At 36.4% G+C, this 27,517-nt stretch overlaps 3 protein-coding genes across 9 annotated transcripts in view; 2 read left to right on the top strand and 1 right to left on the bottom strand.

Moving 5' to 3' along the window:
- Positions 1–2,076, top strand: part of LOC139973144 (uncharacterized) — an 83,218-nt gene extending 81,142 nt beyond the window's left edge. For all 6 annotated transcript variants that reach the window (XM_071979606.1, XM_071979605.1, XM_071979604.1 and 3 more), the window contains one exon: positions 119–2,076. Coding sequence is in view for 2 of the 6 variants with exons in the window: in XM_071979609.1 (XP_071835710.1) it covers positions 119–404 (286 nt within the window). In the remaining 4 variants the exon portion in view is untranslated. The remainder of the gene's footprint in view (positions 1–118) is intronic.
- A 1,825-nt stretch (positions 2,077–3,901) lies between these two features.
- On the top strand, positions 3,902–13,731 carry LOC139973124 (uncharacterized). Its single transcript, XM_071979562.1, has 5 exons — positions 3,902–4,665; positions 5,213–5,485; positions 6,858–7,004; positions 11,176–11,269; positions 11,741–13,731. The coding sequence occupies exons 1-5, from the start codon at positions 4,599–4,601 to the stop codon at positions 12,579–12,581; spliced, it is 1,422 nt and encodes a 473-aa protein (XP_071835663.1). The 5' UTR covers positions 3,902–4,598; the 3' UTR covers positions 12,582–13,731.
- Positions 13,732–14,929: 1,198 nt separating this feature from the next.
- Positions 14,930–27,517, bottom strand: part of LOC139973141 (ficolin-1-A-like) — a 29,139-nt gene continuing 16,551 nt past the window's right edge. For both annotated transcript variants that reach the window (XM_071979594.1, XM_071979595.1), the window contains exons 4-7: positions 22,451–22,560; positions 21,100–21,219; positions 19,380–19,644; positions 14,930–17,271 (exon numbers count right to left, since the gene is read on the bottom strand). In XM_071979594.1, coding sequence (XP_071835695.1) covers positions 17,036–17,271; positions 19,380–19,644; positions 21,100–21,219; positions 22,451–22,560 — 731 coding nt within the window. In that variant the 3' untranslated portion in view covers positions 14,930–17,035. The remainder of the gene's footprint in view (positions 17,272–19,379; positions 19,645–21,099; positions 21,220–22,450; positions 22,561–27,517) is intronic.

Below are 27,517 nucleotides of genomic sequence, written 5' to 3'. Positions count from 1 at the left end.
TCACTTTGACATAACTTCGAGCGCACCTCTGCATGCCGTAATGTCATGAAGACTTGGTGTATTTATTCTCTCTCTTTAATATTAGTTTATCTACATTAATCTTACATTTTGCCACCAGATCTACGATTTCACGTTGGTACCTTACGCAGATGCGCCCCAAACCGACAATTAAATATGATAACGAAAGAAGACCAAATATAGATGTACGTCATTCATATTTAGCTGAGAACCCGGATGATATGACCGACGTGGAGTATGTTGTTGAATCATATCATGGAACTCTTTGTGAATCAATAGATCATTCCTTACAAGATACAGGCAATGTAACGGTAGGAAGGGAGACGGGACCTTCACAGGAAGCTGACTCACTTGATGCGTATGGATTAGGGTTATATGATATCTAAACACGAAATGTACGAGGAGTTTTTTTTCCCACTGTTACCGTTATTGAGAACACGAAGTGGAGTTTAGTGTTATAGCTGATTTCGCTTAGTTATAACTTTAAGTATATAAGATTGAAGCGAGTGTATATATCGACACGGAAGGCAGTTACTTTACAACGCTAGGCAGCCACGTATGCCTAATCCATAAATGGGTTATTACTTACACTTCCGATTTACAGTCTTGGATAATTATTAAATTGTAAACAATTTTTAAGGCCAGTTCAGATGGGAACTTCGCCTGGATCAAAAAAATCACCCACCTTAATTGGGCATGCCGAGGATCGAACCCATGACCTCCCAAATGACAGGCTTCATTGCTTTCAATTACGTCGTTTTATTCACTCAACAATAGCACTGTTTATTTTTTACTCTCTTTCTTACTGTTTTTATTTTCCTTCTTCCTTTACCTGAATCGCAGCAGATTCACAGTTTACTAATAAAATATGTCGGTTTAATGTACAACATCGGTTTCGATACGTGGCAGTTTATAGCAATATACAGGAGCTATTTTATCATCAGTATGAAATTAACTTATCAACCCCTTTCTTTAATTTTCTTTCAATATGTTACTGACATTGTTATGATTATCTTTTGGTTTCATTCAATACTATTATTGTCTGCAACAAATAAATTAACTTTCGTTGCCCTCTTCTCTACACTAACAGTGTTTCGTGACAAACAGGAAGTCACTTAAACGTTGGTTCTATTTTAGGGAGTGCGATATATTAACACATTAAATTTAAAAAAAAATCATCATACAAACTTTATTGGAGATTTAACATGTATCTTGTTTTGCTCATGGATATTTACCCCTATCACCAATAAATCTAACAACAACACTGTCAAATGTTGTCTAAATATGAGTGCCAATATTATGCTACAACTTCCGTTGGCACTCAAGATAAACACAGAGAAATTTATAGCGCGATTGACCGACAAGAGGTATTGCACTGTTATCAATGAATATATCAATTCCATCAACATGAGGACTAGAACGTGGAGAGATAAATTGGTTTATACTCATTTAACAAGAGCTGAACACTACAACTATTTTTTGTTTGCACTTTATATGTCGAAGATCTGAATGTTTGGTTTTGATTTGTATCGTAAAAAAAAGCCATGACGGTATGCTTGTTAATGTGTGTTTACTCGTACTTGTCTGTAACGCTTTGATTGTGACAAGATATCTCAATAATATCTCATATGTTGTACATAGGTGCTTCACGTGAGAAGAAGAACCCACTACCAGGATTAGGAGGGCAAAGGGCAAATACAGTTATCTGCAGCCAAAGGGAAGGATGATTCAAACCTGGATCTCTCGCCTTCTTTACTATTTTACAGTTAAAACGTAAGATTGGTTGCAGTACTATTTCTCTCAACCAATCGCATCACATCATCACCAGCAATCACATCACATCATCACAAGCCTCGCGAAGGTCAACGGTTATTACTTTGGATTATAATAATGATGACCTGAGGAAATGCCTGAAACAGTTGATATATATTTGATGTTTATTTCAAACAATCACTGCACTTTGTCGGGGGTTCTTCCTGGATAAGGTCAAGGGTTATTGTCATGCATGATAATAATGTACATCGATATGAAAAGGTCTGGATGGACGAGTTCATTAATTGATATATTTATAGTTTATTAGCAAAGTGTGTATTCTGTTTTTCACAATTGTTGAAAGATTATCTTTTTCTTCCTTTTAAATGTTTGGTCTTGTTTGGAATAATGTGAAAGTGGGAAATAAAATCAAACATTTTAAACCCTTAATCTTACAACAAATTAAGGAAACTCACGAATACATATCAACTAATTAGCCGGTGCATAAATACGGATAGATGGTACAATTCACTATTTGAAATGAATTTAAATTTAAACATACATTGAATTTAAACATACAATTGAGAGGTCGTTTCATTTCAGTGACATAGATAAAATCGTGGAAACTTTAGGAACCATGATATCTAAAGACCGCAACCTTCTAGTCTCAGATACCACAAACGCACGACTATTTACATAAGCACCGTGCACTTTTGCATTTCTGGTTTAAATTTAGCGATAATTTGTGAATGCATCTGTGAACAGCAGACTGTATGATTATAAGTAATGTAAACAAGGCTTTCGTCTTTCCTTATTTCCTGTAAAACAGTTATCTACAGAGAAAAGAAAACTACTATTTCTACTCAAAGAGAAATTGTTAAAATTCAAAATGCAACGAGCATTGACAGATTGAGCTAATATTCCAGATGTCACAATTTCAATGATTAATACAAACACTTGTTTTAGGAATGTAATTTTTGAAAGCATCTGCCTACATGGGCAGATGTAGACGAAATAGCTAACTGACACAGAATATTGTAATGTGGCAAGGTCCTCCTCTAATCTATACATTTCCTTACCGCTATCAATAGGAGTAATGGAGTAAATTAACTGTGATGAGCCGCTCGCGATATATTGAACTCAGTATAGAACGGTATTGATACAACTTTGAAGTTACTACATAACAATATGGTAAATCCGTATTTGAATTTGACCCCATGGAACTGTCCTCTTGCAAATGCGTAATCACAACGAAAAATCGAAAATAATGATACCATATCAATTTACAACCTAACGCAGAGATCTGGAAATCAGCAACGACAGAAGATAACTATTGTAAAACTACTGTTAATGATATTGATATGATATGATGAAATGGCATAACAAATTATCAAGTTCAAATTGTTTCGTGAGACAGTTTAGGGATTTCAATATGCATGACAATATGCATTTTCTTGATAACAAACTTTACGTCCACAAACCTCCGTGGCGAGGACAAAATTATTACGCACGGAAGTTGTCACTGAATGTTGAGCAATCAAGCGATGGGCCGGTTTACTTCACTATGTAGTTCCTTCAAATAAAGGTTTTTATATTTATTGTGATTTCTTTTCTTCTTTGCAATAGGCAAATGTCAATCTCAGTTAAACTTCAAATGGAAATGAGGGCAATATTCACCTTTAGATATTTTAATATCCCATGTTTTAATATAAAGAGGAAACGGTGTTCAATTAAAACAGCATATTTCTGAAAACGAGTTCAGTAACCAATAAAGAAGAAAACACCGAAATCAAGTTTCCGAGGACTTTGGACACCAACGGCCACCACACACATCGTCCCCCGTGCCAAAACATGTTTTTCGGATTCTTTCAACTGTAACACGATATTAAAATTTCCCGGATAGGTTAAGGAAAACCATGACATAACAATGTAGAATCTAATAAGTCGAATCACTTTACAGGACTGCCATTGTCCTATCATATCGTATTGGCCAGGACAGTAGAAACCCACATAAGCGACTTGTGGCAAATTGGCAAAATGGCAAATTGCCACGAATCAATCAAATCCTGTCTTGGTAAGGAGTTAACACATATCAGTCGTTATGCGCCGCTTCGTGTGTTTCGGCATTCTGTTGTTAATTCTTTCTCGGTAGGAAATAACACATGTTAAGAAATTTTTACACACATTCAGTTTTAACTGATTAACGGTTTCTCGCACTTTTAACTGATAAATCTTTAAACTGAGTTTCAATGATAAGGCTATAAACCGGGTGCACATATACAAGAAAGATTGAGAAGCGAATAAGCTAAAATAATCCGCAGGACTACGATATCAGTGTCAATTACTGTAGCAAACTAAAACAGTATAAAGTGTTAGGCATGCGAGTGTTATCTCAGGTAATACTTTCTGTTCGGTTTTTCAATGCAGGCCTTGCTATAAGAATTGTATAGAATACACAGCTATTCATTTTAATAATGTAGCATATATTTCTAAATCACTGAAATGCATGTAAGCATGTTTCGGTTTCTTTATAACCGATATATCTTAATATTCTCTTTAAATATACCATTATACAGGATACTAATGAAGCATATCGATGCTTTTGGTTTCGGTATAGGTTAGCGTGCAGTCGATAAAGGCATATTCTCATATATGTTATGTTCTTAATCAACGAAGACAACTTTGAAGGTTGGTTTGTAGCAAGTACGGCATGAGGCACACTGTACGAGTAACTGTTCATGATTGAAATGAGACAGTTTCTTCTGTACCATATTATGGTGGAATTGAAGTCATAATCTTTGCACAGGATTACATGGATACATTTGATCATGTGTTTCTCAAGCACTGAAGTATTTATAATTGTGATTTTGTGTGAAACAATGCTGTGTTTTGCAGGTGAGCTCACTTTTGTTGTCTGAAAAATATGAACTCGTTCTGTGTTACATAATGAATCTACAATACAACCTTCATAGTAAGATACGGGGCGAATTCCTCTGAAATTCACAATGCGTTTCTTTTCAACATCATTATATTTCAACTATGTTAGAATAAGGAACATTTAAATTGCTATAATTTCTAGACAAAGAGAATTCCAGAACGGTATACCTCCTACTATTCAGTGTTTCATCAATGCGTAAACAGGGCTAAAGTTTATATAAAGGTATAATCATGCTAAACATTAACGAAAATGCTTCTTGTCTTGAAGAGCATTTAGGACATAGAAGAGGAAGACGTGCAGAAAAGACGTGCACATTTTCAACTTAAGATAAAACTAATAGTGTAAATCAATTAAAATTCTCAAGACGGTTAACTTTTTGAGAAATGTTGGCTGACCCATTTCGTGACCTCAGTAAACCAGTTTTTCTTTTCGATGTCATCATATTATTTTCGTAAATCGCTTCACCCAATCCGACCAAGATCATTTTTGTTTGTTCTTAAACAGACAGAGACTACTTAGGATGCTTTTCTGGTAACTTTGACGAAAAATTTGAATTACGGCTCTATCAAAGTGATTTAAGCCATTCAAATTGCTCTCGGTTTTGTGCCGTTGGGAGTTATACACACTTCGGCTTGGAAAATGGAACATATTGCCACTGCAGAAACGGGGATGACGGCCTATATGAAAAACTCACAAATGTTTCTGACAAAGAGTGCAATACATTCTGTGCGGGAGCTGTGAAATGTGGCGGAGAACAGGCTCTGGCCGTGTATCAAGGTAGGATATTTTGTATTTGTATATTTATTTGTTTCATCACAATTTACAGTGTGACGGGAAGTCTCCTATAAAGCCTGCAAGGCTTAACAAAGTAGGAGACTCCCCAAAAAGAAAAAAAAAGAAGAAAAACTTAAGAATAAGAATAAGGATATAAAGACAGCGACTGTTGTCAACATTTTAAGGATAGGGTTTGCATACCTCTAAACCAACATTTCTTATATGCTTATGGAAAGAAAATGACTCATCTTCATTTAAGATACCAAAGCACTTCAGAAGAGAAAATATTGATACTGTTATATTCTATTAGGTTTTCCTATGGTCACTTATACGATATATCATACGCCGTAAAACGATGTAATAGCCTGTGGACAATTATATCACGTGACTTAATTGTTCTCATTTTATCTTCATTTGTCTTGGCAACCATCTTACACCAACTTCCAAAATTTCTATCATGCAAATAAAAAAAAGCAAATACATTCAATAAAGTAACATTAACGGAAATAAAAAAGTTATTAAATTAATCTTCAAGCCCAATAAAATAAACACTAACTTTGCTCATTGTAAAGTTTGCTAAGTTACCACGGCAATGTTACAGCTTGGATTTTAGGCAGCATATACTTTCACATGTTAACAATGTCAATTAGTTTCGATTTTATTATTCTCCATATTACATCAAAGCTTGACATTGTTTATATTCCATTTCTGAGTTAGTACTTCAAAAAACATAATGAAAGAACACCGTGTCGTACTCGTTTAAACGATAACGTAATGATTACTGGGGAGGTCGTTAGGGCATCTGTATTTCTAGATTCTGCATCAAAGAACAGCATGTAATACTCAATTTCAATTTGTCATAACTATGTCTTCTGGAGTCCATTTCTGAGTTAGTACTTCATATTACACAATGAAAGAACACCGTGTAGAACTCAATTAAACGATGACGTAGCAATCCATTGTGAGGTCGTAATTTTGTATGTTTTTACAAATTGTATATTAACAATGTTATTATGTTGTCTTTCTGGAGTCTGTTATTGAGTTTTTACCTCGGATAAACTACTCAAGGAACATCGTGAACTATTTCAATTCACAGTGTCGTTTTCTTGTGCGTTCGTCATTGAGTCTGTATTTCATATTCGATTTCATTGATCAACATGTATTACTTCATTAAATGAATATCCGAATATCTAATTTACGTGTTTGCATATTTCATATTTATTTACATATTAAAACGATCAATACCAGGGCTGCTTTCATCATTCTTCAAATGATAGTTCAGAAATCTTCCATTTCGGTGGTAAATTTCCGGATTTAACTTTAGAGTTATGTCAACGTAAATGTATGTCACATTCATTCAACGGTCTCATTGGAGGTAACGAATGCTTGTGCGAAGACGTACTCCCTTCTAAAGATGTGCACAAGAAGTCTTGCTTTGAAAATGGTGTATTTTGTTCGGGAGCCGAAAAATGCGGAGGCAGTGGAAGAATTGCAATTTGGAAACAAAAGGCTGCTAAGAGGAGTAAGTTCAACTTTTTCTTACTATTTCACTTTCAATTCGACATTTCATAGGATTTGGATGAATTTTGACCTATCCTCTTCAACATTGTGGTAAAATAGTGTAATGGTGACATTTTAATCGTGCTCGTACAGTATCATAAGTATTTGCTATTATGTTCACACTTGATGTTGATCTGTACCAAGTTTTGCTGCCACTGTTGGTAAACAATATTTACCTTCTTGTATATTGCAACCTATTCTTAAATAATCCCTTTTCTTATTTGCTATATAAATGTTACATGAAATATGTATAAAAGGTCGTTGAGTTTGAAACACATTTATTCAAGTCCTTGAAATTATAACAAGAAACAATATATATATATGTGTACATAATACTTTGGGTTTGGTATAAAGGGTGAACTTTAAGAAAAGGGTCCGATTTATGACTTTTAAACATACCAGAAATGTTGCAGGATCACGTTCCAAGTACTGTCGTTTCCAACCAAAATATAATATTTTGAAAATGATTATTTTGCATAATTCCATTTGTAATTGAATGTGGTACATCTATATATGTGGCGCTGCTCGCGTGGCGACACAGCTTGCAGTTTCCTCTCGAATTCCATGTTTCATCGTTCTATTGTCGCTGTTTTATCCACCGAATGCTGTCAATATGTGCTCTAAGTGGATGTTTATCGTTTTGTTGGTTGTGTTTGGGACTGTTTGTATCGTTTCCCACGGAAATGGCGAGGTTTTTCATAATGGCCCCCGGACAGTCTTCTATTACACTCCATCGGAATTTCGCGCAATCGGTACTAGATGCGCAGTCGGTACAGGACTACCAGATATGCTATTACCAAAAGAGATGAGGCGACGAAAGCGTGGGAAAGCAGGGGGTGTCAAACGAAGGAATAGTCAGTGTAAGAACCGGCCTTATTTACCCTCAATCATAATGGGAAATGTTCAATCTCTCAGCAACAAGATGGATGAACTTTGTACGAGTGTGAGATATTTGTCGGACTTCAGGAATACTTGTATTGTGTCGTTCACAGAGACATGGTTGACAGGTAACCATAGTGACGATCATGTTAACATCGACGGATTCCAACTGGTACGTGGTGACAGGGATTTGGAAGCGGCTGGTAAATGCAGTGGAGGAGGTGTGTGTGTTTACGTCAACCAGAAGTGGTGTCACCCGAATAATGTGTACAGAAAGGACTATGTTTGCACCCCCCACCTGGAAATGTTAACTGTTTCTGTACGGCCATTTTATCTACCGCGGGAGTTCTCACACGTTTTAGTCTGTACTGTTTACATACCGGACAAGTCCGTTGCCAAGGCGGGTAGTGCTGAGTTGATTAAGGCCATTCAAGATTTGGAAGCTAAAGCCCCTGATGCCCTTGTTGTGGTTAATGGAGATTTCAACCATGGATCAATGAAACACCCGGGATTACGGTTTATCAACACGTCAATTGTCCAACACGGGGGGAATCGACTCTGGACCTTTGTTACACCAACGTCAAAGACGCTTATGTATCATCCCAGTTGACTAAGCTTGGTGAAGCCGACAATGACCTCGTTCTCCTGTTACCAAAGTACAGGCCTGTCGTCCAGCGTGAAAAGCCGCGGGTAATTACAATCAAACAATGGTCGGATGATGCCCTGGATCAACTCCAAGACTGTTTTGATCGCACGGACTGGAAAATGTTTGTTGACACTGCCGATGATATTCACGAATTAACGGACACCGTCAGCTCCTATATCAAATTTTGTGAGGACGCCATCATTCCCACGAAGAAAGTCAAATGTTACCCCAATAACAAGCCATGGATTACTAAAAGGGTGAAACAGTTGATCAATAAGAAGAAACTGATATTCAGAACGGGTTCTAAAAATGACTTGAAGCTAATTCAGAAGGAGATTAACTCTGTAATCAAACAAGAGAAAGATGCTTATAAACGGAAAATCGAAAATAATTTCACAACAAACAACATTAGGGATGTGTGGACCGGCATGCGTTTGATGAGCGGTTATACTAACGGTAGCTCGAAGCATTGCTCATTACCAGAATACTCCCAAACCTACGCCAATCAACTGAACTCATTTTATAACCGGTTCGATTGCCACGATTTCACGGATGAAATCGAACGTATTCTCAGAGTAACTTCCGGGGAGTCCGCGCCTTTCCTAACCATAACAGAGGATGATGTACTTCGAGATTTCTCCCGGCTGAACGCATCAAAATCAGCTGGACCGGACAAACTCTCACCGCGAGTTTTGAAACTATGTAACCATCAATTGTCATATATCTTCACCCACATTTTCAACTTGTGCTTTAGGACCCAGTGCATCCCTCGCCTATGAAAACAAGACTGTATTATTCCGGTGCCCAAAAAGTCAACTATCACCAGCATGAATGATCTTCGTCCGGTGGCGCTCACTTCCGTAGCCATGAAATCATGTGAAAGATTTATATTGCAGTATATCAAAAGGCTAACTGTAAACCTAATGGATGATCACCAGTTCGCATATAGGAAGGGACGCAACACTGACGATGCACTCCTGTTCACATTGGACACATTATACTCCCATCTCGAAGACTCTAAATCTGGTAAAGTCTCCGCTCGCATCATGTTCTTTGATTTTTCATCTGCTTTTAATACGATGCAACCTCATATTTTAGCTAACGTTTTACTTGGATCTGATGATGTGCCACATGCTTTGGTTCGATGGGTATTGGACTATCTCACTAACCGCTCACAATTTGTACGTATCGGTCGTGATGTTGTATCTGACATTATGGAATGTAGCACTGGAGCACCACAGGGCACTGTGTTAGCACCATTCCTATTCACTCTGTATACCTCCGGAATACGCTCCACTGACCTCAGCTGTCCGCTCATCAAGTTCGCGGATGACACTGCTCTCGTTGGCCGGATTAAAAATGACGATGACCGGATCTACCGTGAACAAATTGCCAATTTTGTTGCTGAATGCGACAGGAATTATCTCCATCTTAACGTCAGCAAGATGAAGGAACTCATTATAGACTTCCGGAGAGCGAACAAGATAGTGCCCGAACCTGTGGTCATTGACAGTAAGACAGTGGATAGGGTAACTGAGTACAAATATTTGGGTGTAGTTATGGATGATCAGCTAAAGTGGGATGCACATGTTGAGTATGTTGCCAAACGTCTCTTTTGACGTGAACCAGAACATTTTATCCATTTTTTTACAACTCTATTATTAGTAGTGTTTGGTCATACCGCATAACTTCCTGGGTTGGTAACATAAATAAGACATCCAAGAAAGTGTTAGATGATACTGTTATACGGGCAGGTAGGGCTGTTGGGAAACGCTTGCCAATGGTTGACGAGGTCTTTGATAGTCGCGTTGATGATAAGCTTCATTCAGTTCTCAAGGATATCGATCACCCTCTCCACGCTCCATTAAATAATTGTATTATCCCTCGTAGTGGGAGGATGAGACCTCCGAAGGCTCATACTAATCGTTGCCCCTCATCTTTCATGGGACAAGCTGTTAGAATTTTTAATGCATCTTTTAATCGCTAATCTCTTGCCTTTGTCTTTCCTTCTTTCATTGGGTTCTTATCATATTTACCGTTTGTGATTTGTTTATACTTTTTATTCCTTGCCATTCTGTGAGCTTCGGCCCATCTGTTCCCGTTCATTGTTATTAGCATTTCTTATGCTTTTATTGTCCTGCTGTTTGTTCTCTTATTGTTGTATAGTATCGTTTTTATATCTTACTGTTTTATCTGCAAGCATGTAATTTCCCTATCGGATGCAATACAGTTTATCTTATCTTATCTTATCTTATCTTATCTTATCTTATCTTATCTTATCTTATCTTATCTTATCTTATCTTATCTTATCTTATCTTATCTTATCTTATCTTATCTTATCTTATCTTATCTTATCTCTTATCTTACATTTAATGATTAACAAGTTATTGCGGTATAAAATTATTATTATTTGAGTTATTGTCTCGATTCAAAATTCTATGGCTAAACAATTGTAATTAGCTTACAGCATTAAATTCAATAAGACAAAAAAGTTATATCGTTTTGAATAAACTGTTAATGGCAGTGTAAAATGAAACTTATGTTGGTTCACGAAATATCCAGTATCCAATTTATTTGGTTTGATCTGGTGAATCATTTTAATTTACAGAAAGCGGTTTCGGTGGAATTTATTTCCTTATATCTTCTACGTCATTTATCCTCGGGTGCATGTCGGTTATTGGCTCGGTCTATTTCATTTCCAAGTAAGTATAGAATGGTCTATGTCAAACGTTTGTCATACGCATGAGCTCGACGCCATAGTTTGGGGACTGGATAACTCTAGGAAGCTCCATAATCATTATGCAGTATTTTTTTTTATAAAAGCAAACAGCAACATTGGGAAAATTACAGAATGAAAAAACTTACCAAAAAAAACTGTGAATATAGGGAGGATTTGAACAAGGTTCTACCAAAACAGCCGATCATCTGAATAATCCCTGTCTTGAACATTATTCCTGTAGTACCAATGCCTATGCTGCAAAGCTAAAAAATGTTAAGAAGAATTATGGCGTTACAACTGTCATTGTGTTGGTGCAGGTTAAATATTGGCCCGAGGGATATAGGAAGTGAAAGACGAGGGGCTATTTTCAAAGATATATGTACTGTTTTAGTTTGAGGGTTATTTATTGTGTTTGTCTTGTTTCATGTTTTTTTTTCCATATTACTATTCACAGATGCCGCCCGGGTGTTTTAAGGAGCATAACACGATGGTGGCGACGAGCACGGGAGTGTCCACTGGATTCGTATTTGTCACGCACAGGTAGCGGAATAAATAACTGTGACGCCTTTAATGTAGATAATGAAGATGAAATTACAATGGAAAGGAATAGATGCTGTGTTAGACATTCTTATCACGTGGGATCCTTCAAAATATCTGCTCCTGTCGATATGGATCAACCTTCAACTTATATTGCAATTGAAGATAGCAATCTTGAAGTTGAACCTGGTGTGGTGACATACAAGACATATAGAGGAGCTTCATGTCAATTCTTTGACCAATCAGTAAAAGAAATATTGGAATCAACTAATTCTCCATCTTCTCAGGATCATGAAGAGGTTGATGAACTTCAAAATATTGAAGAAGACGAGAAGGGCGAAACTAGTTCAGCATGCTTTCATGAACTCATAGAGCCTTACGCTGTCGTTGATATTGAGGTATGTAGAGCGCATCAAATACCAGGTGTGACAGATTGCCCAACGCAAGATAAACTCAACTATGAAACAGACACTCTTAAATGTCGGAAAAAGAAGATAGTTTTTCTAAATAAAGAAGGGGAAGAACATATTGAAAGGGACCCGACAGCTCGTGGGGGAATCAATGATATTCACTCCACAGATAGTAATGATGTTAATTCGACATTTCTAAATGCTAAACGACTTTTCGAACAGCTTCAGGGTCCTAGTTCTTTGCAAAGGGAAAGTGTGACTGCAACTAAGAATGTTAGTTCATGTTGTCATCATTCTGCTTCTAACACTATAATGTATGCTACACTCAAGGAGAGCAGTTCTGAATAGAGCGTGTTGATGGGTACGGTTTATACAGTAAGATTATTGTGTCAAAGAAAAACAACAATCATGATACCTACAAGTTGCACTTTGGGGCCCTTTTTATTTACTGTTTTCATCGTCTCATCTTTGTCTTTTTTGGACAGTGACCCACAGTAAGGTATCATTTGAAAAATAACGAATATAGCTCGGTACGCGCCGCATGCATGTATTTTTACAACACATATTGTCCATTGTGCTATTAGTCATGAAATAGAAGTATGTTACACCATAGGCAGTAAAAATAATAATAACAATCCATGGATATGAATGCCCATTATATATGTGTCAGTTCAATTCAATTAAAATTGGGTTGAATGCAAACTGAGGATAAGCAAAACTGAACAAGACCTTCTCATGACATTGTCTGTTTAGAAAATGGTTTATCGTTTGTTTAACTTTCCCTTTCAGAATTGTTCAACTGTCAAAAAAGGTAATCGACGCAAAAACGAAAGTTTATACATTACTTTACATGCAACTAAGCCAGATAATATACGAATAGATATTTCATATTCGTTCCTTGCAAAACAATGATGAATATTAGACCTGTTTCAATCAACTACAAATTAAAGTATATTTATGTGTACATGCTTTCATGAAATGAATTGCAACGTTTTAATATTCTGAACAAAGCGTATAATATTAAAGGATTATTGGGTAACGGCTTCTGTTATAAGAAATATACCTAACTGGATACAAACATTGGGCTATTTCATATTATTGTACTGTCATAGTTAATATAAACTAAGACAACTTTTTACCCCGAAAGGTTAATGTGATGTTTTCACATTTGAAACCCTTGCTATGTTCTTGGAGTGAAGTAACAGGGTAACGTTTTCAACTATCGTAAGTATCTTTCCTTCACCGCTTGAGTGTGCTACCACCAATGTGTGATTAATTAAACACAAGTTGCAGTTTAAGATAACAAAGACGGTTGTAAAAACCCTTCATATTTTCATACCTTTATATATAGTAATAACATTAAAGCCAGGAAAAAACCTATAACGATACACAGTTATCATCCGTGAGATACTAAACGATGACTTTGGCAGAATCTTACTTTCGATTTCCTCAGTTCAAGATAAAGGGAAGACTTTATTGCTAGTTATGTTGCTCGGTGTAGGCCTAAATGTTAATATCAACCTATTATTTTATTAATGCTAATAAAAAAACCAAAATATGTGCTTTTACCTTCATATAAACCACAGAACACCATTGGATGACATCATTTGTCCTTGACAACATGTCATTTATCCACAACCTGATTTCCTACTAAGATTGTGTGTACAATTGATGAACTGAGCCAATGGTCAACGTGTTAGACAAAGTCGGCTTCCCACTTTAATTTATTGACGCGAGATGTTTAAAGGCTCATTTCAAATGGTTCAATGTAAATTATTGACTGATATCCGGTTAACGATTTACAACATAACAACATTTATTGTCTGCCGAAAGTAATCATTAAGGTATGATCCACAAACTTGTTGATATAGGACGTGAATAGTTTAGTGGACCCTTCAATTCCAACTTCCAGGAACAGAGTCTTGAGAGCAAGATACCTTTGATTTACTTAGGGTCAGGCATAAAGAATGAGATATGTGAAGTATAAACCATTTATCTTTACTCTGCGGTTGCCAGATATTCTCGAGATCTTTGAGGACAGGGATTAGGCTCGAGAGAAGGCACACTATCGAAAAGTTATTTAAGTACTTTGTATATTGTTCCAGCTTTACTTCCAATTTGAATAATAAAACCATAGAAATTCACATTCATAATAAGTTTGTAAAACGACATTGATTACATGTATGGTAAAACTGGATTGATTGCTAAATCTTAAAAGTGTTGTGGGTGTATGGTATATCTTTGTCATTCCAGAGCAAGTGGGGAAATAAAGAAACACACGAAAATATAAACAGGATTAAAGAATTTCAAATGAGGGTGTTATTCAAAGAAGTATTTTGCCCGCTAACTCGCTGGGCATAACGTCATCATGCATTAAGGAAACAGAAGCGAGTTATTATTGCATAATATCAAATTATCGAATGCAGACAAGTCATACACTAACCATCCCCAGAAAACAGACCCATATTATGAACCCTTCATAATCTCCCTTTTATTTATCTTTTATTATTTCATTATTGCGTATATGATTGGATGCTATGACATCATATTCTGACCATCCGTTATATTAGGAATAATTTATTTTAGGCTGCCTGTTATTGGTGAACAAGCAGTCTCGACCCAACAGTTTACGCAATAATGAACTCGGCTGCGCCTCGTCCGTCAGTCACCCAAAGTCAAAGTCAAAAACCCTTAATGTAATTAATTCAAGTTAGTTGAGCTGGAGGATTATTTTTGGTTTAGTGTGATATTACTGGTTTGCCAAATATGAACAAATTAAAGATAATAGTAGACCTCTGCACTTTACTCAGCCTACAGTAATTATCCGACCTAGAAATATATCAACTCTTCACGTACTGACGTACTAAAGACATGTGGTAATAATTAACAGTGGATATGTGTTATTCTTTACTTGTATTAAATAATTTTATTGAGGTGGAAAATCAGTAACAGGCAATCAATTCACATACAAATGTGTTTATTTAAATTATCCATATGTTATGTTAAATACTTTGAGAGAAAGAGAGCAACTCTCATGGAATATAATGTCTAATATGTGTAACTGAGTGTCATTTGTGATGTTCATATTTATTTTAGTAGCCCGGTGACAATGAATATTTAATATGTTAGATAACCCAGCTTAACCCCTGCAACCACCCCACCCCCTTCCCCCTCCACACACGCACACTAAAGATTTAATGTCCTTAATTGTCTCGAAAATGTCAAATTTAATACTGCATTCACTTAACAGTCATAAGTCATTGCAATTACGTATTGTCATCTGAGGCGAATCCTGGATTTTAAAAAAGGAAGAAGTGGGACCGTTGAAGCTGGTTCCGATGTAGGGAAACTGATTCCGATGCTGATGGGGAGGATGGAGGGGATGGATAATGACAGTATCTTTAAGGATGGAAACTACAAAAGGTTTCTAAAGTGATATATCGAGGACGGATTATGTAAATTATCAGATTTGGAAGTCGGGAATTAAGTAAATTGGCATATTACGGATGGATAATCCTATTAATATATCTGTTGCACGATAGTGGTTGGTTAATCTGGAATTGTTTAAAACGATAGAAGAGATTTTGGACACATAATGGAGACAGAAAGAACGACGAAGAGAGGGTAATAACAAGAAATAAGCTGACTTTTGAGTGACTACATATATTCAACGAATCTTCAAATGACATATATAAATATATGTTAAAAAATGATTTTTTTTTCTATAATCATTTGTAATAGATTACAGTGAAATGATACTCAATGATAATTGAACACGATGAGAAGGGAATGGAAAGAGGGCGAATATTAACTAGAAATAGATAATTGATATGGCTTTGCTTCGCCTGTACCATTAATGATCAGCGAATTAATAAAATCCTAGCCAATTCTTCGTCCGGCATTATCCGTGTTTGCCTACAACTTTGGGACTATTACTAATTTCGTCGCCCAACAAATTACGTAATATATACTAATATTTATCTCTCTTTCTTGATGTTTTTTTTTGTTTTTTATCTTCTTCGCAGATATTTCTCGAATAAATTTGCTATAATTTCTGGATCGACAGAGAAGTTTTATAAAGAATGATAGTACATAGACTGTTTTATCATCATTAATGTAGATTGTTATCAACGATAACATTTCCTGCTTAATTAATATTTTGTTACAATACAGCCAGAGTATATGATTAAATCCTGGTGAGAAGGTATGTCAGTTACAATTGAAAACAAACGTCAGTATTTACCTATAACTTTTGTAATAACCGATAAATTTAACCTACAAACTGCAACCTTGTACAATAGAACAATTATCCTAATTCACTTTGCCTAATAAGCATCTGTACTAGAATGATTCTGTTTCTAAGTAAGTCTGTCAGCTGAGGTTATAATTATCAGCTTTAACGTAAATCTGTTTTTATCATTCAGAAACTACAGGCAACGATTCACACACATCAATCAATCCACTAGTGATATGTGAGGTGTGAAAGATAACCAGTTTTTGTAACATAATGGACAAAACCAAAGGAACAAACAGAACAAAAACACGACAACCAAGCAAAATAAGGAAGTTGCTAACTTCCAGACACTAAGTTGAATCGTAATGTCTACAGATTACATATTAAATTAAAATAAAGAGGAATATAGTAGCTATTTACCAAAATACTTACAGGTTCACTCTATGTTACAAACATTAAACATGCATGATATTAAGAATGATAGCAGAAGGTCTAAACACGGATATTTAACAATTAACTATCTCTAGATTATTCAAAGCTGAGCATTATTCTAAACATCTACAACGCACTAGACAGGCCTTATCTTCATCTCAGTATACTTTATATTATCATAGCAACCAGACGGTGTATACCAGGATATACCTAACCTTACATTCAGTGCTGCATGAAAGTCACCATTGAGGGAACGTAAATTACAATCCCGGAACCACCAGCCACAATGGTAGTCATCCGAACATCCTCCATTGTTCTTGTCCGAGGTACTGAAGGAATAATTCAAGCGATTAATTAAACCTCCAGCACCACCTGAATATTAAACAATAACATGAACGCATTTTAATTATGGTAATCCATATTGAGTTGAAAATAAAACAAACAATCAACGTCGTGATAGAGTAGTATGCATCATAGTTGGGAAATTATCTTTAAACATCACGAGTTATCATGTTATCAACTATCCAATCTCTATTATCATATTATAATGTCTGAAGATAACAGATAAAAACAAAATAAAAGTGAAGAAGATCCAGGCACAGGGCTGGGGATGAATTTCTCACCTCCTCCTAATTTTGTGAAAATACTCTATTTTGACAACTTAAAGACAATTTTAATGAAAGTAATGTGCCGTTGAAAAACAACAAATAAAATTGACATAGGGTCTTTCTCACGGACGTGATTTTCCCAATGTCACATGCCTCTCTGTCCCTGGAAGGTTTTGCACTCCCACCCCACCCCCCTTTTCACTCCCCACTTGAGTTCCTTCCCGCTTCACCTGCATTTGAGTTACTAACAGTAAACTTAAATATGGTCCAAAAGACATTGTTATTTAACATTGTTTTAATTTTTTAATATGCCGACAAACTGTTAAACGCTTGGCTGTATACTTTTTAAGATTACTGTCTAAAATACGGAAATATCATTTTTATTTAATGACATCAATAAAAACAAAATAAAATTATAAACATAAAAGTGGCAATAAAATGCAAACTTTATACAGGTAAGGAGTTACTCATAATTTACGTAAGCGAAATCAATGTAAAAAAATCACTATCTTTGATAAAACTTGTGTGAAATATTTAATTATTATTATACCGTGTATTACCATGGAATGATGACTTGCAGCTTACGTATAAAGACAAAATTGCCAGACTTAATCAAAACATATTTGACATCCAAATATTACCAGTTTACTTAAAAATTCTATTCACAAATTATTATTAACATTATAATGAATATACTTTTCCATCTGTCTATATTATCCTTCGGTCTTAACGTGTCATGTACGTCAACCGAAACATATGGTTTCCTCTTGTCTTCTTCTTAATATTAACATAATATTGGGTGTGCCTTCCAAGCTTCCGTGGACTGTACAGATGTGGCGGTACATTGAATTGCTATCATAGGCTCAGTATAAAACTTTAAATTGATCTGGATTCGTCCTACGAGGGTGATTTTTTTATTAAGACGTATCCTGCTACAACGGATATTGTGACATTGTTGACTTATTGTCCCTTCAGCATTAGCGTATATCTGTGTATTGTATGTAGAAACATACATAAGTAAGTTCAAACGGATATTTCCACAAAATCATATTGGTAACAAAACTACTGTAGCGAATGTATCGTAAAAATTATCAGAGATAGTGTCAGTATTAATTACAGTCTGTAATATATTTAATGTACCATGTAAACTCCTTTAAGACCCATTACATTTATCACTGGAACGTGCTCACTAAACTTGTTCACGCTCGATTATTTCGAACAAGTTAAGAAAATATTTGGTTTACATTATATTTTGTTATCGATTTTTTTTTTGATCGATTGTTTGCCTCTACTTGGGAATAGCTCGTTTGAGCGATGTGCTACTTATTATTTTAGAGGTGTTCTATTGTCCACCAATCACAGGTTTGAATACAACATATCATCATATTAGTCCCCCTCGAGTTTCTAGGGCGGGCTTGTTGCCATCGCCCTGAAATTATCATTCTAATCAGAGGGGTTTCACATTGATATTTTAATTAAAGCAACGACAACTATAATTTAACTGATTGGATTTTAAATCCTGATTACATCGTATTAATTTCAGAGAAGAAAGATAGAAAAAAAATCAAGGGAAAATCAACTTGAGTTTGCTTAATCGATTACGGTATATCGCAGTCATTTATTTTTGCTAGGCTCCATCAACAATCTTTATAAATCAATAAATCATTATCCCAGGCTGTAAATACCGTATGTGCCCTCTACCGATCGGTGTTACCCCACCGACGCCATAGAACATACAAGGTTATAATAATACATATTACTCTTTGATTATCATCACGAATGCATCATTAACATGGCCGACATGAGCATATTTGTTTTACGAAGTTTGAGCATTGATTATCTAATCACACAATAGCCTAACTGTTCACAAACCTGCATTTCCGCTGTATTCCCCAATTCTAGACAGTCGATAGTTGTCACTTTCATTGTTGATACGGAACCGGTCAAATTTAGCATAGAATGGATCACCATCTCTGCTCACAAAATCAACCCGGAGTTGATAATTGCCTTGATTGGTGAGGTGATACAGTTTATCGTTACCCAACCAAAACTCATGAATGACATCACCAAAGCCTCCTTTGTAGCTGATCCAGGTCCGATTGAAATCAACAGAACCATTAACGCGACGTTGGAATACCTGATTGATGGGGGGAGAGAAATATAATACTGAAACTGTAAAACCAGTTTCTTTTAAAAGAGAAGTTATTTATTCTCAAATATTGAAGCGAGCAACTAAATTACATGCATGTGGTTGTCTAAACTAAAGATGTCAGCAACTTCTCCCCCATTCTCAATCCGGAAAAGAAAAGATGTTCATCTTAGCGCACAAGGTCAGAGGTGAAACTCCAAGAGGTGAAAACTGCATATGGCCCATTGTTGTATATGTTAAAATGACAAAATAAATGTGGTTCCTACGTGAGCTATGACGTAATAAGGTCAAAAATGCCCACAAACTTACACATGTGTAAATAGGATATCATATTCTGATCGCTTATAGTGCATTACTCATCAACGTAAAACGCCACAGGTTCAGTGGCGGAGCTAGGGGTATTGGTCGGGGGGGGGGGGGCGAGAATGGTCTGAAGGGGCGCTTTCAACCCTATCTAAGCGGAGCGCCACCACAGATTGGCGCGTAGCGTACAAATTTTTTTTAAGTAAAGACACTCCCTAGATCGCCGGAAATGACCCTTTCCGGGCCTGGCTAATTTGCAGATAAACGAAGAATTAAATAGGTGTCATCGCCAAATTACACCAACAAAATGTGACAAATGTCAATATTTATAGATAAGAGCGCAATAAAAAAGTCAATAATCGTGAATAATCAAAAAGTGGTTAAGAGCTGAAAAGGGCGCCCGCAGTCCATTTGAGTCCGTCGAGGGGGGGGGGGGCATCCGCTCCAGCTGACTGTTTGGACGCTCCGCCACTGCACAGGTTATGTGGTCAAAGGATGTAAAGGAAAGTGTTAGTGTAAATTATGCAATGCATTAAAATGAAAAAAGAAAATGATTATGTCTTTTTACAACCTCAATGAGTAATGTAGAAAATCATAACGCAAAGAGGAACAGTTTTATACTGTAAAACTGTAGACAGTGAACATATACGGGGTTGTGGTGGTGTCTGGGTGCGGTTGTGTTGGGGTGGGGTTTGTTTGGGTGGAATAGGGTTGCTGTTTGGGTTTAGTGTCACACCTCCCCTCTCTAGTGAAAATCAAATATACCGTCTATACTAAAGGCAGTTATAATAGACTTACCGTCCATCCTGCTCCGTCAGTCATATTATACAATGTATCGTCTATAATATAGGATGCCATACTGGACTTACCGTCCATCCTCCTCTGTCAGTCATATTATACATATACAACATATCGTCTATACTATAGGATGTCATACTAGACTTACAGTCCATCCTCCTCCGTCAGTCATATTACAGGAAACATCAAATGATGCTCCACTCCAGTTAGTTGGTATGATGGTATAAATACCATTATTAGTGTTTCCAGCATCGTACCAATCCTTACAGTCGGTCATGTGTTTGTGTTTGTACAATTCACTCCATTACCATGGTAACCACTCATGCAGTAACATTTGCGTACATCGTTACGGACTCCACAAACTGCATCAGAGCTACACTGGTAGAGATCATTGTAGTTCATTGCTCCATTATCACAGGTTGAAATCCTTGTACAGTCTTCATTCACGAGAAGCGAACCATTCTGAATCAAAAGAGAAATCAAGTCATAAGAGTTCAAAAGTTAAATTATGATTTAAATAAAACCGACAGGAAAATTAGGACAAAAACATTTGAAAGACAAAACATATAATTAAGCATATATGGTTCACTGTATGCAATATACTATCAATATACTATCTTCAATCTTGTACCAGCAGAGAGAAATGGTTAATTAAACCTTTTTTTTTTCAAATACAAGACGAAACAATGCAAACAGACACATACACCAATTAAATAAACTTGTATTTAAATAATATTTTATTTGCAAGAAGAGAACAGAATTCCACTCTCAAGCTTTATTTTGCATTGTAATTATCATAATATGGCATTACCAAAATCAACACTCCAAAAAGTTAAGAAAAAGAATACTAATAATTTAGGCTATTTTATTGATTTACTCTTATTTTAGTCTACCTAACTCGTACAAGAAATTGTGCAATCTTGTTAAACCTCCCCAAAGATTCCAAGATAGGTTAAAATATCATCTTAGATTAAATTATGTAGGATACAATTGTCTGTATTCCAAATGCACAATAACTTATTATGAATTCAAATGGTTCTAACAGCGTAAAATCAACTTGGCTAAATTGAGCGGGTGCGTGAAGATGATATAGCTTGTTCAGAAAAAAAACTAACTTCACACTAAACGCTAAGTCAATATGCAGTTTTACTTTACTGTATCTGGGAAGACACATAACGGTCCAAATTAGCCCTCAAATCACTTCACTGACATTTGTTTCATGGTATAGTTGATAAAACCTTTGTCTTTGTTTTACGTTATTCCTTTGTCTTCTTTACCACGAACAACGAGTACAACGGTACATTCTTCCATGCAGATATATTTATAATTCCTTTGTTACCAAAAATATGTCACGTCAATTCTACAAACAACTTGAAACTAAAATCCGCCGTACATTGTCAACAACTGTACAATCAGGCTTATCGATTAGTTTATTATATAACTTGAAAATGAAGGTTAATGAACAAATATTTAATGATTCCATCTGGCTCCCATCATTTTTTTATCCATTTTTCGAATTTGTATTACTCACATGTAAAACGCAACAGTGGACTGAAACTTTCAATAGGTTGCACTCTAATCATTCTTAAAATGAAACTTGACTAAATGGAACTAAATAATAGCAATGCTATGATAATTAAATATTTGAATTACATCGAAACATTATCGCAATAAGGCTGTTCCTAACTCTTACCTGGATAACACTGCCATTACTCGTAAGGCAGTTTGTACGGATCGTGGTGTATGATGTGGCGTCAACCGGAAGCGAGGTACCCTCATTACTTGACCCAAGTTCACTGGTAACTAGAATGTGAGTAATGTCATGGTAAAAAAGAGTGAAACAGATTTAGTATTGCAAACGTTGTTTATTTGATCTGCTGTCTTCACCAAAAAATGTTTCATTGTGGGGTACTCTTGCAAAAGGTGCCTCACTACAATGTACAGTTCTGGCAATATTGAACACACGGATATTTCCTAAACAGATTGAAACTAGTATTAGCCGGGAGGGGGTCATATATTTATCAAATGATAACCACGAATGTAAATGAAGATGTTACTGAAGTTCTGTGGGCTCACTTCTTCTTTAAGTGCATTAACTAACAGTAAATTGTATGAAAAAATTAAGGAGGGAAGGGGAGGGATGAAGGGGATTTATTAGATGTAACTTAACAACATAAAACAAGGAGCTTACCATCATTGGTAGTAGATACTTCCAATTCCTCTGCTGTCGTAGGGTATGAAATGGTGTCAACCGGAACCGAGGTACCTCCATTGCTTGAACCAGATCCACTGGAAACTAATATGTGTAATTACATGGAAGAAAGCAGAGACGGAATTAGTACTCCAAATATTCGTTACTTGATCCCCCGTCTTCACCAAACATGTTCTATGGTGGGGGTACCACGAACCTGAACAACTAATTACAGTATAATATTACATAATAACCTAGGAATATGGATATAGTCCTACAACATTGTTACATGCAGCCTAAGCCCATGTTAAACATGATGACTAAAGTTCACATTGAAAATATGACAGGCAAAACAAAACAAAAGTTAGAAGTGTTCTACAATACCAAGGAAGGATTCAAATGCAAGGTATTTGGGGGTACGGTTCATCTCAGCATAAAACAAGTAGCTTACCATCATTGGTAGTAGATACTTCCGATTCCTCTGCTGTCGTAGGGTATGAAATGGGGTCAACCGGAACCGAGGTACCTCCATTGCTTGAACCAGATCCACTAGAAACTAATATATGCAATTACATGGAAGGAAGCAGAGACGGAATTATTACTTCAAATATTCGTTACTTGATCCCCTGTCTTCACCAAACATGTTCTATGATGGGGGTACCACGAACCTAAACAACTAATTACAGTATAATATTACATAATAACCTAGGCATATGGATATAGTCCTACAACATTGTTAAATGATGACTAAAGTTCACATTGAAAATATGACAGGCGAAACAAAACAAAAGTTAGAAGTGTTCTGCAATACCAAGGAAGGATTCAAATGCAATGTATTTGGGGGTACGGTCATATCAGCATAAAACAAGTAGCTTACCATCATTGGTAGTAGATACTTCCGATTCCTCTGCTGTCCTAGGGTATGAAATGGGGTCATCCGTAACCGAGGTACCTCCATTGCTTGAACCAGATCCACTAGAAACTAATATATGCAATTACATGGAAGGAAGCAGATACGGAATTAGTACTTCAAATATTCGTTACTTGATCCCCTGTCTTCACCAAACATGTTCTATGGTGGGGGTACCACGAACCTAAACAACTAATTACAGTATAACATTACATAATAACCTAGGCATATGGATATAGTCCTACAACATTGTTACATGCAGCCTAAGCCCATGTTAAACATGATGACTAAAGTTCACATTGAAAATATGACAGGCAAAACAAAACAAAAGTTAGAAGTGTTCTACAATACCAAAGAAGGATTCAAATGCAAGGTATTTGGGGGTACGGTTCATCTCAGCATAAAACAAGTAGCTTACCATCATTGGTAGTAGATACTTCCGATTCCTCTGCTGTCGTAGGGTATGAAATGGTGTCAACCGGAACCGAGGTACCTCCATTGCTTGAACCAGATCCACTGGAAACTAATATATGCAATTACATGGAAGGAAGCAGATACGGAATTAGTACTTCAAATATTCGTTACTTGATCCCCTGTCTTCACCAAACATGTTCTATGATGGGGGTACCACGAACCTAAACAACTAATTACAGTATAATATTACATAATAACCTAGGCATATGGATATAGTCATACAACATTGTTACATGCAGCCTAATCCCATGTTAAACATGATGACTAAAGTTCACATTGAAAATATGACAGGCAAAACAAAACAAAAGTTAGAAGTGTTCTACAATACCAAAGAAGGATTCAAATGCAAGGTATTTGGGGGTACGGTTCATCTCAGCATAAAACAAGTAGCTTACCATCATTGGTAGTAGATACTTCCGATTCCTCTGCTGTCGTAGGGTATGAAATGGGGTCAACCGGAACCGAGGTACCTCCATTGCTTGAACCAGATCCACTAGAAACTAATATATGCAATTACATGGAAGGAAGCAGAGACGGAATTAGTACTTCAAATATTCGTTACTTGATCCCCTGTCTTCACCAAACATGTTCTATGATGGGGGTACCACGAACCTAAACAACTAATTACAGTATAATATTACATAATAACCTAGGCATATGGATATAGTCCTACAACATTGTTAAATGATGACTAAAGTTCACATTGAAAATATGACAGGCGAAACAAAACAAAAGTTAGAAGTGTTCTGCAATACCAAGGAAGGATTCAAATGCAATGTATTTGGGGGTACGGTCATATCAGCATAAAACAAGTAGCTTACCATCATTTGTAGTAGATACTTCCGATTCCTCTGCTGTCCTAGGGTATGAAATGGGGTCATCCGTAACCGAGGTACCTCCATTGCTTGAACCAGATCCACTGGAAACTAATATATGCAATTACATGGAAGGAAGCAGATACGGAATTAGTACTTCAAATATTCGTTACTTGATCCCCTGTCTTCACCAAACATGTTCTATGGTGGGGGTACCACGAACCTAAACAACTAATTACAGTATAACATTACATAATAACCTAGGCATATGGATATAGTCCTACAACATTGTTACATGCAGCCTAAGCCCATGTTAAACATGATGACTAAAGTTCACATTGAAAATATGACAGGCAAAACAAAACAAAAGTTAGAAGTGTTCTACAATACCAAAGAAGGATTCAAATGCAAGGTATTTGGGGGTACGGTTCATCTCAGCATAAAACAAGTAGCTTACCATCATTCGTAGTAGATACTTCCGATTCCTCTGCTGTCGTAGGGTATGAAATGGTGTCAACCGGAACCGAGGTACCTCCATTGCTTGAACCAGATCCACTGGAAACTAATATATGCAATTACATGGAAGGAAGCAGATACGGAATTAGTACTTCAAATATCCGTTACTTGATCCCCTGTCTTCACCAAACATGTTCTATGATGGGGGTACCACGAACCTAAACAACTAATTACAGTATAATATTACATAATAACCTAGGCATATGGATATAGTCATACAACATTGTTACATGCAGCCTAATCCCATGTTAAACATGATGACTAAAGTTCACATTGAAAATATGACAGGCAAAACAAAACAAAAGTTAGAAGTGTTCTACAATACCAAAGAAGGATTCAAATGCAAGGTATTTGGGGGTACGGTTCATCTCAGCATAAAACAAGTAGCTTACCATCATTGGTAGTAGATACTTCCGATTCCATTGCTGTCGTAGGGTATGAAATGGGGTCAACCGGAACCGAGGTACCTCCATTGCTTGAACCAGATCCACTAGAAACTAATATATGCAATTACATGGAAGGAAGCAGAGACGGAATTATTACTTCAAATATTCGTTACTTGATCCCCTGTCTTCACCAAACATGTTCTATGATGGGGGTACCACGAACCTAAACAACTAATTACAGTATAATATTACATAATAACCTAGGCATATGGATATAGTCCTACAACATTGTTAAATGATGACTAAAGTTCACATTGAAAATATGACAGGCGAAACAAAACAAAAGTTAGAAGTGTTCTGCAATACCAAGGAAGGATTCAAATGCAATGTATTTGGGGGTAAGGTCATATCAGCATAAAACAAGTAGCTTACCATCATTGGTAGTAGATACTTCCGATTCCTCTGCTGTCGTAGGGTATGAAATGGGGTCAACCGGAACCGAGGTACCTCCATTGCTTGAACCAGATCCACTAGAAACTAATATATGCAATTACATGGAAGGAAGCAGATACGGAATTAGTACTTCAAATATTCGTTACTTGATCCCCTGTCTTCACCAAACATGTTCTATGGTGGGGGTACCACGAACCTAAACAACTAATTACAGTATAATATTACATAATAACCTAGGCATATGGATATAGTCCTACAACATTGTTACATGCAGCCTAAGCCCATGTTAAACATGAAGACTAAAGTTCACATTGAAAATATGACAGGCAAAACAAAACAAAAGTTAGAAGTGTTCTACAATACCAAGGAGGGATTCATATGCAATGTATTTGGGGGTACGGTTCATCTCAGCATAAAACAACTAGCTTACCATCATTGGTAGTAGATACTTCCGATTCCTCTGCTGTCGTAGGGTATGAAATGGGGCCAACCGGAACCGAGGTACCTCCATTGCTTGAACCAGATCCACTGGAAACTAATATATGCAATTACAGGGAAGGAAGCAGAGACGGAATTAGTACTCCAAATATTCGTTACTTGATCCCCTGTCTTCACCAAACATGTTCTATGGTGGGGGTACCACGAACCTGAACAACTAATTACATTATAATATTACATAATAACCTAGGCATATGGATATAGTCTTACAACATTGTTACATGCAGCCTAAGCCCATGTTAAACATGATGACTAAAGTTAACATTGAAAATATGACAGGCGAAACAAAACAAAAGTTAGAAGTGTTCTACAATACCAAAGAAGGATTCAAATGCAAGGTATTTGGGGGTACTGTTCATCTCAGCATAAAACAAGTAGCTTACCATCATTGGTAGTAGATACTTCCGATTCCTCTGCTGTCGTAGGGTATGAAATGGGGTCAACCGGAACCGAGGTACCTCCATTGCTTGAACCAGATCCACTAGAAACTAATATATGCAATTACATGGAAGGAAGC

This window comes from Apostichopus japonicus, chromosome 9 (genome assembly GCF_037975245.1).
Source record: "Apostichopus japonicus isolate 1M-3 chromosome 9, ASM3797524v1, whole genome shotgun sequence".
NCBI lineage: Eukaryota > Metazoa > Echinodermata > Holothuroidea > Aspidochirotida > Stichopodidae > Apostichopus > Apostichopus japonicus.
The sequence above is the reverse complement of the archived record's forward strand: the minus strand, read 5'-3'. Positions and strand labels throughout refer to the sequence as shown.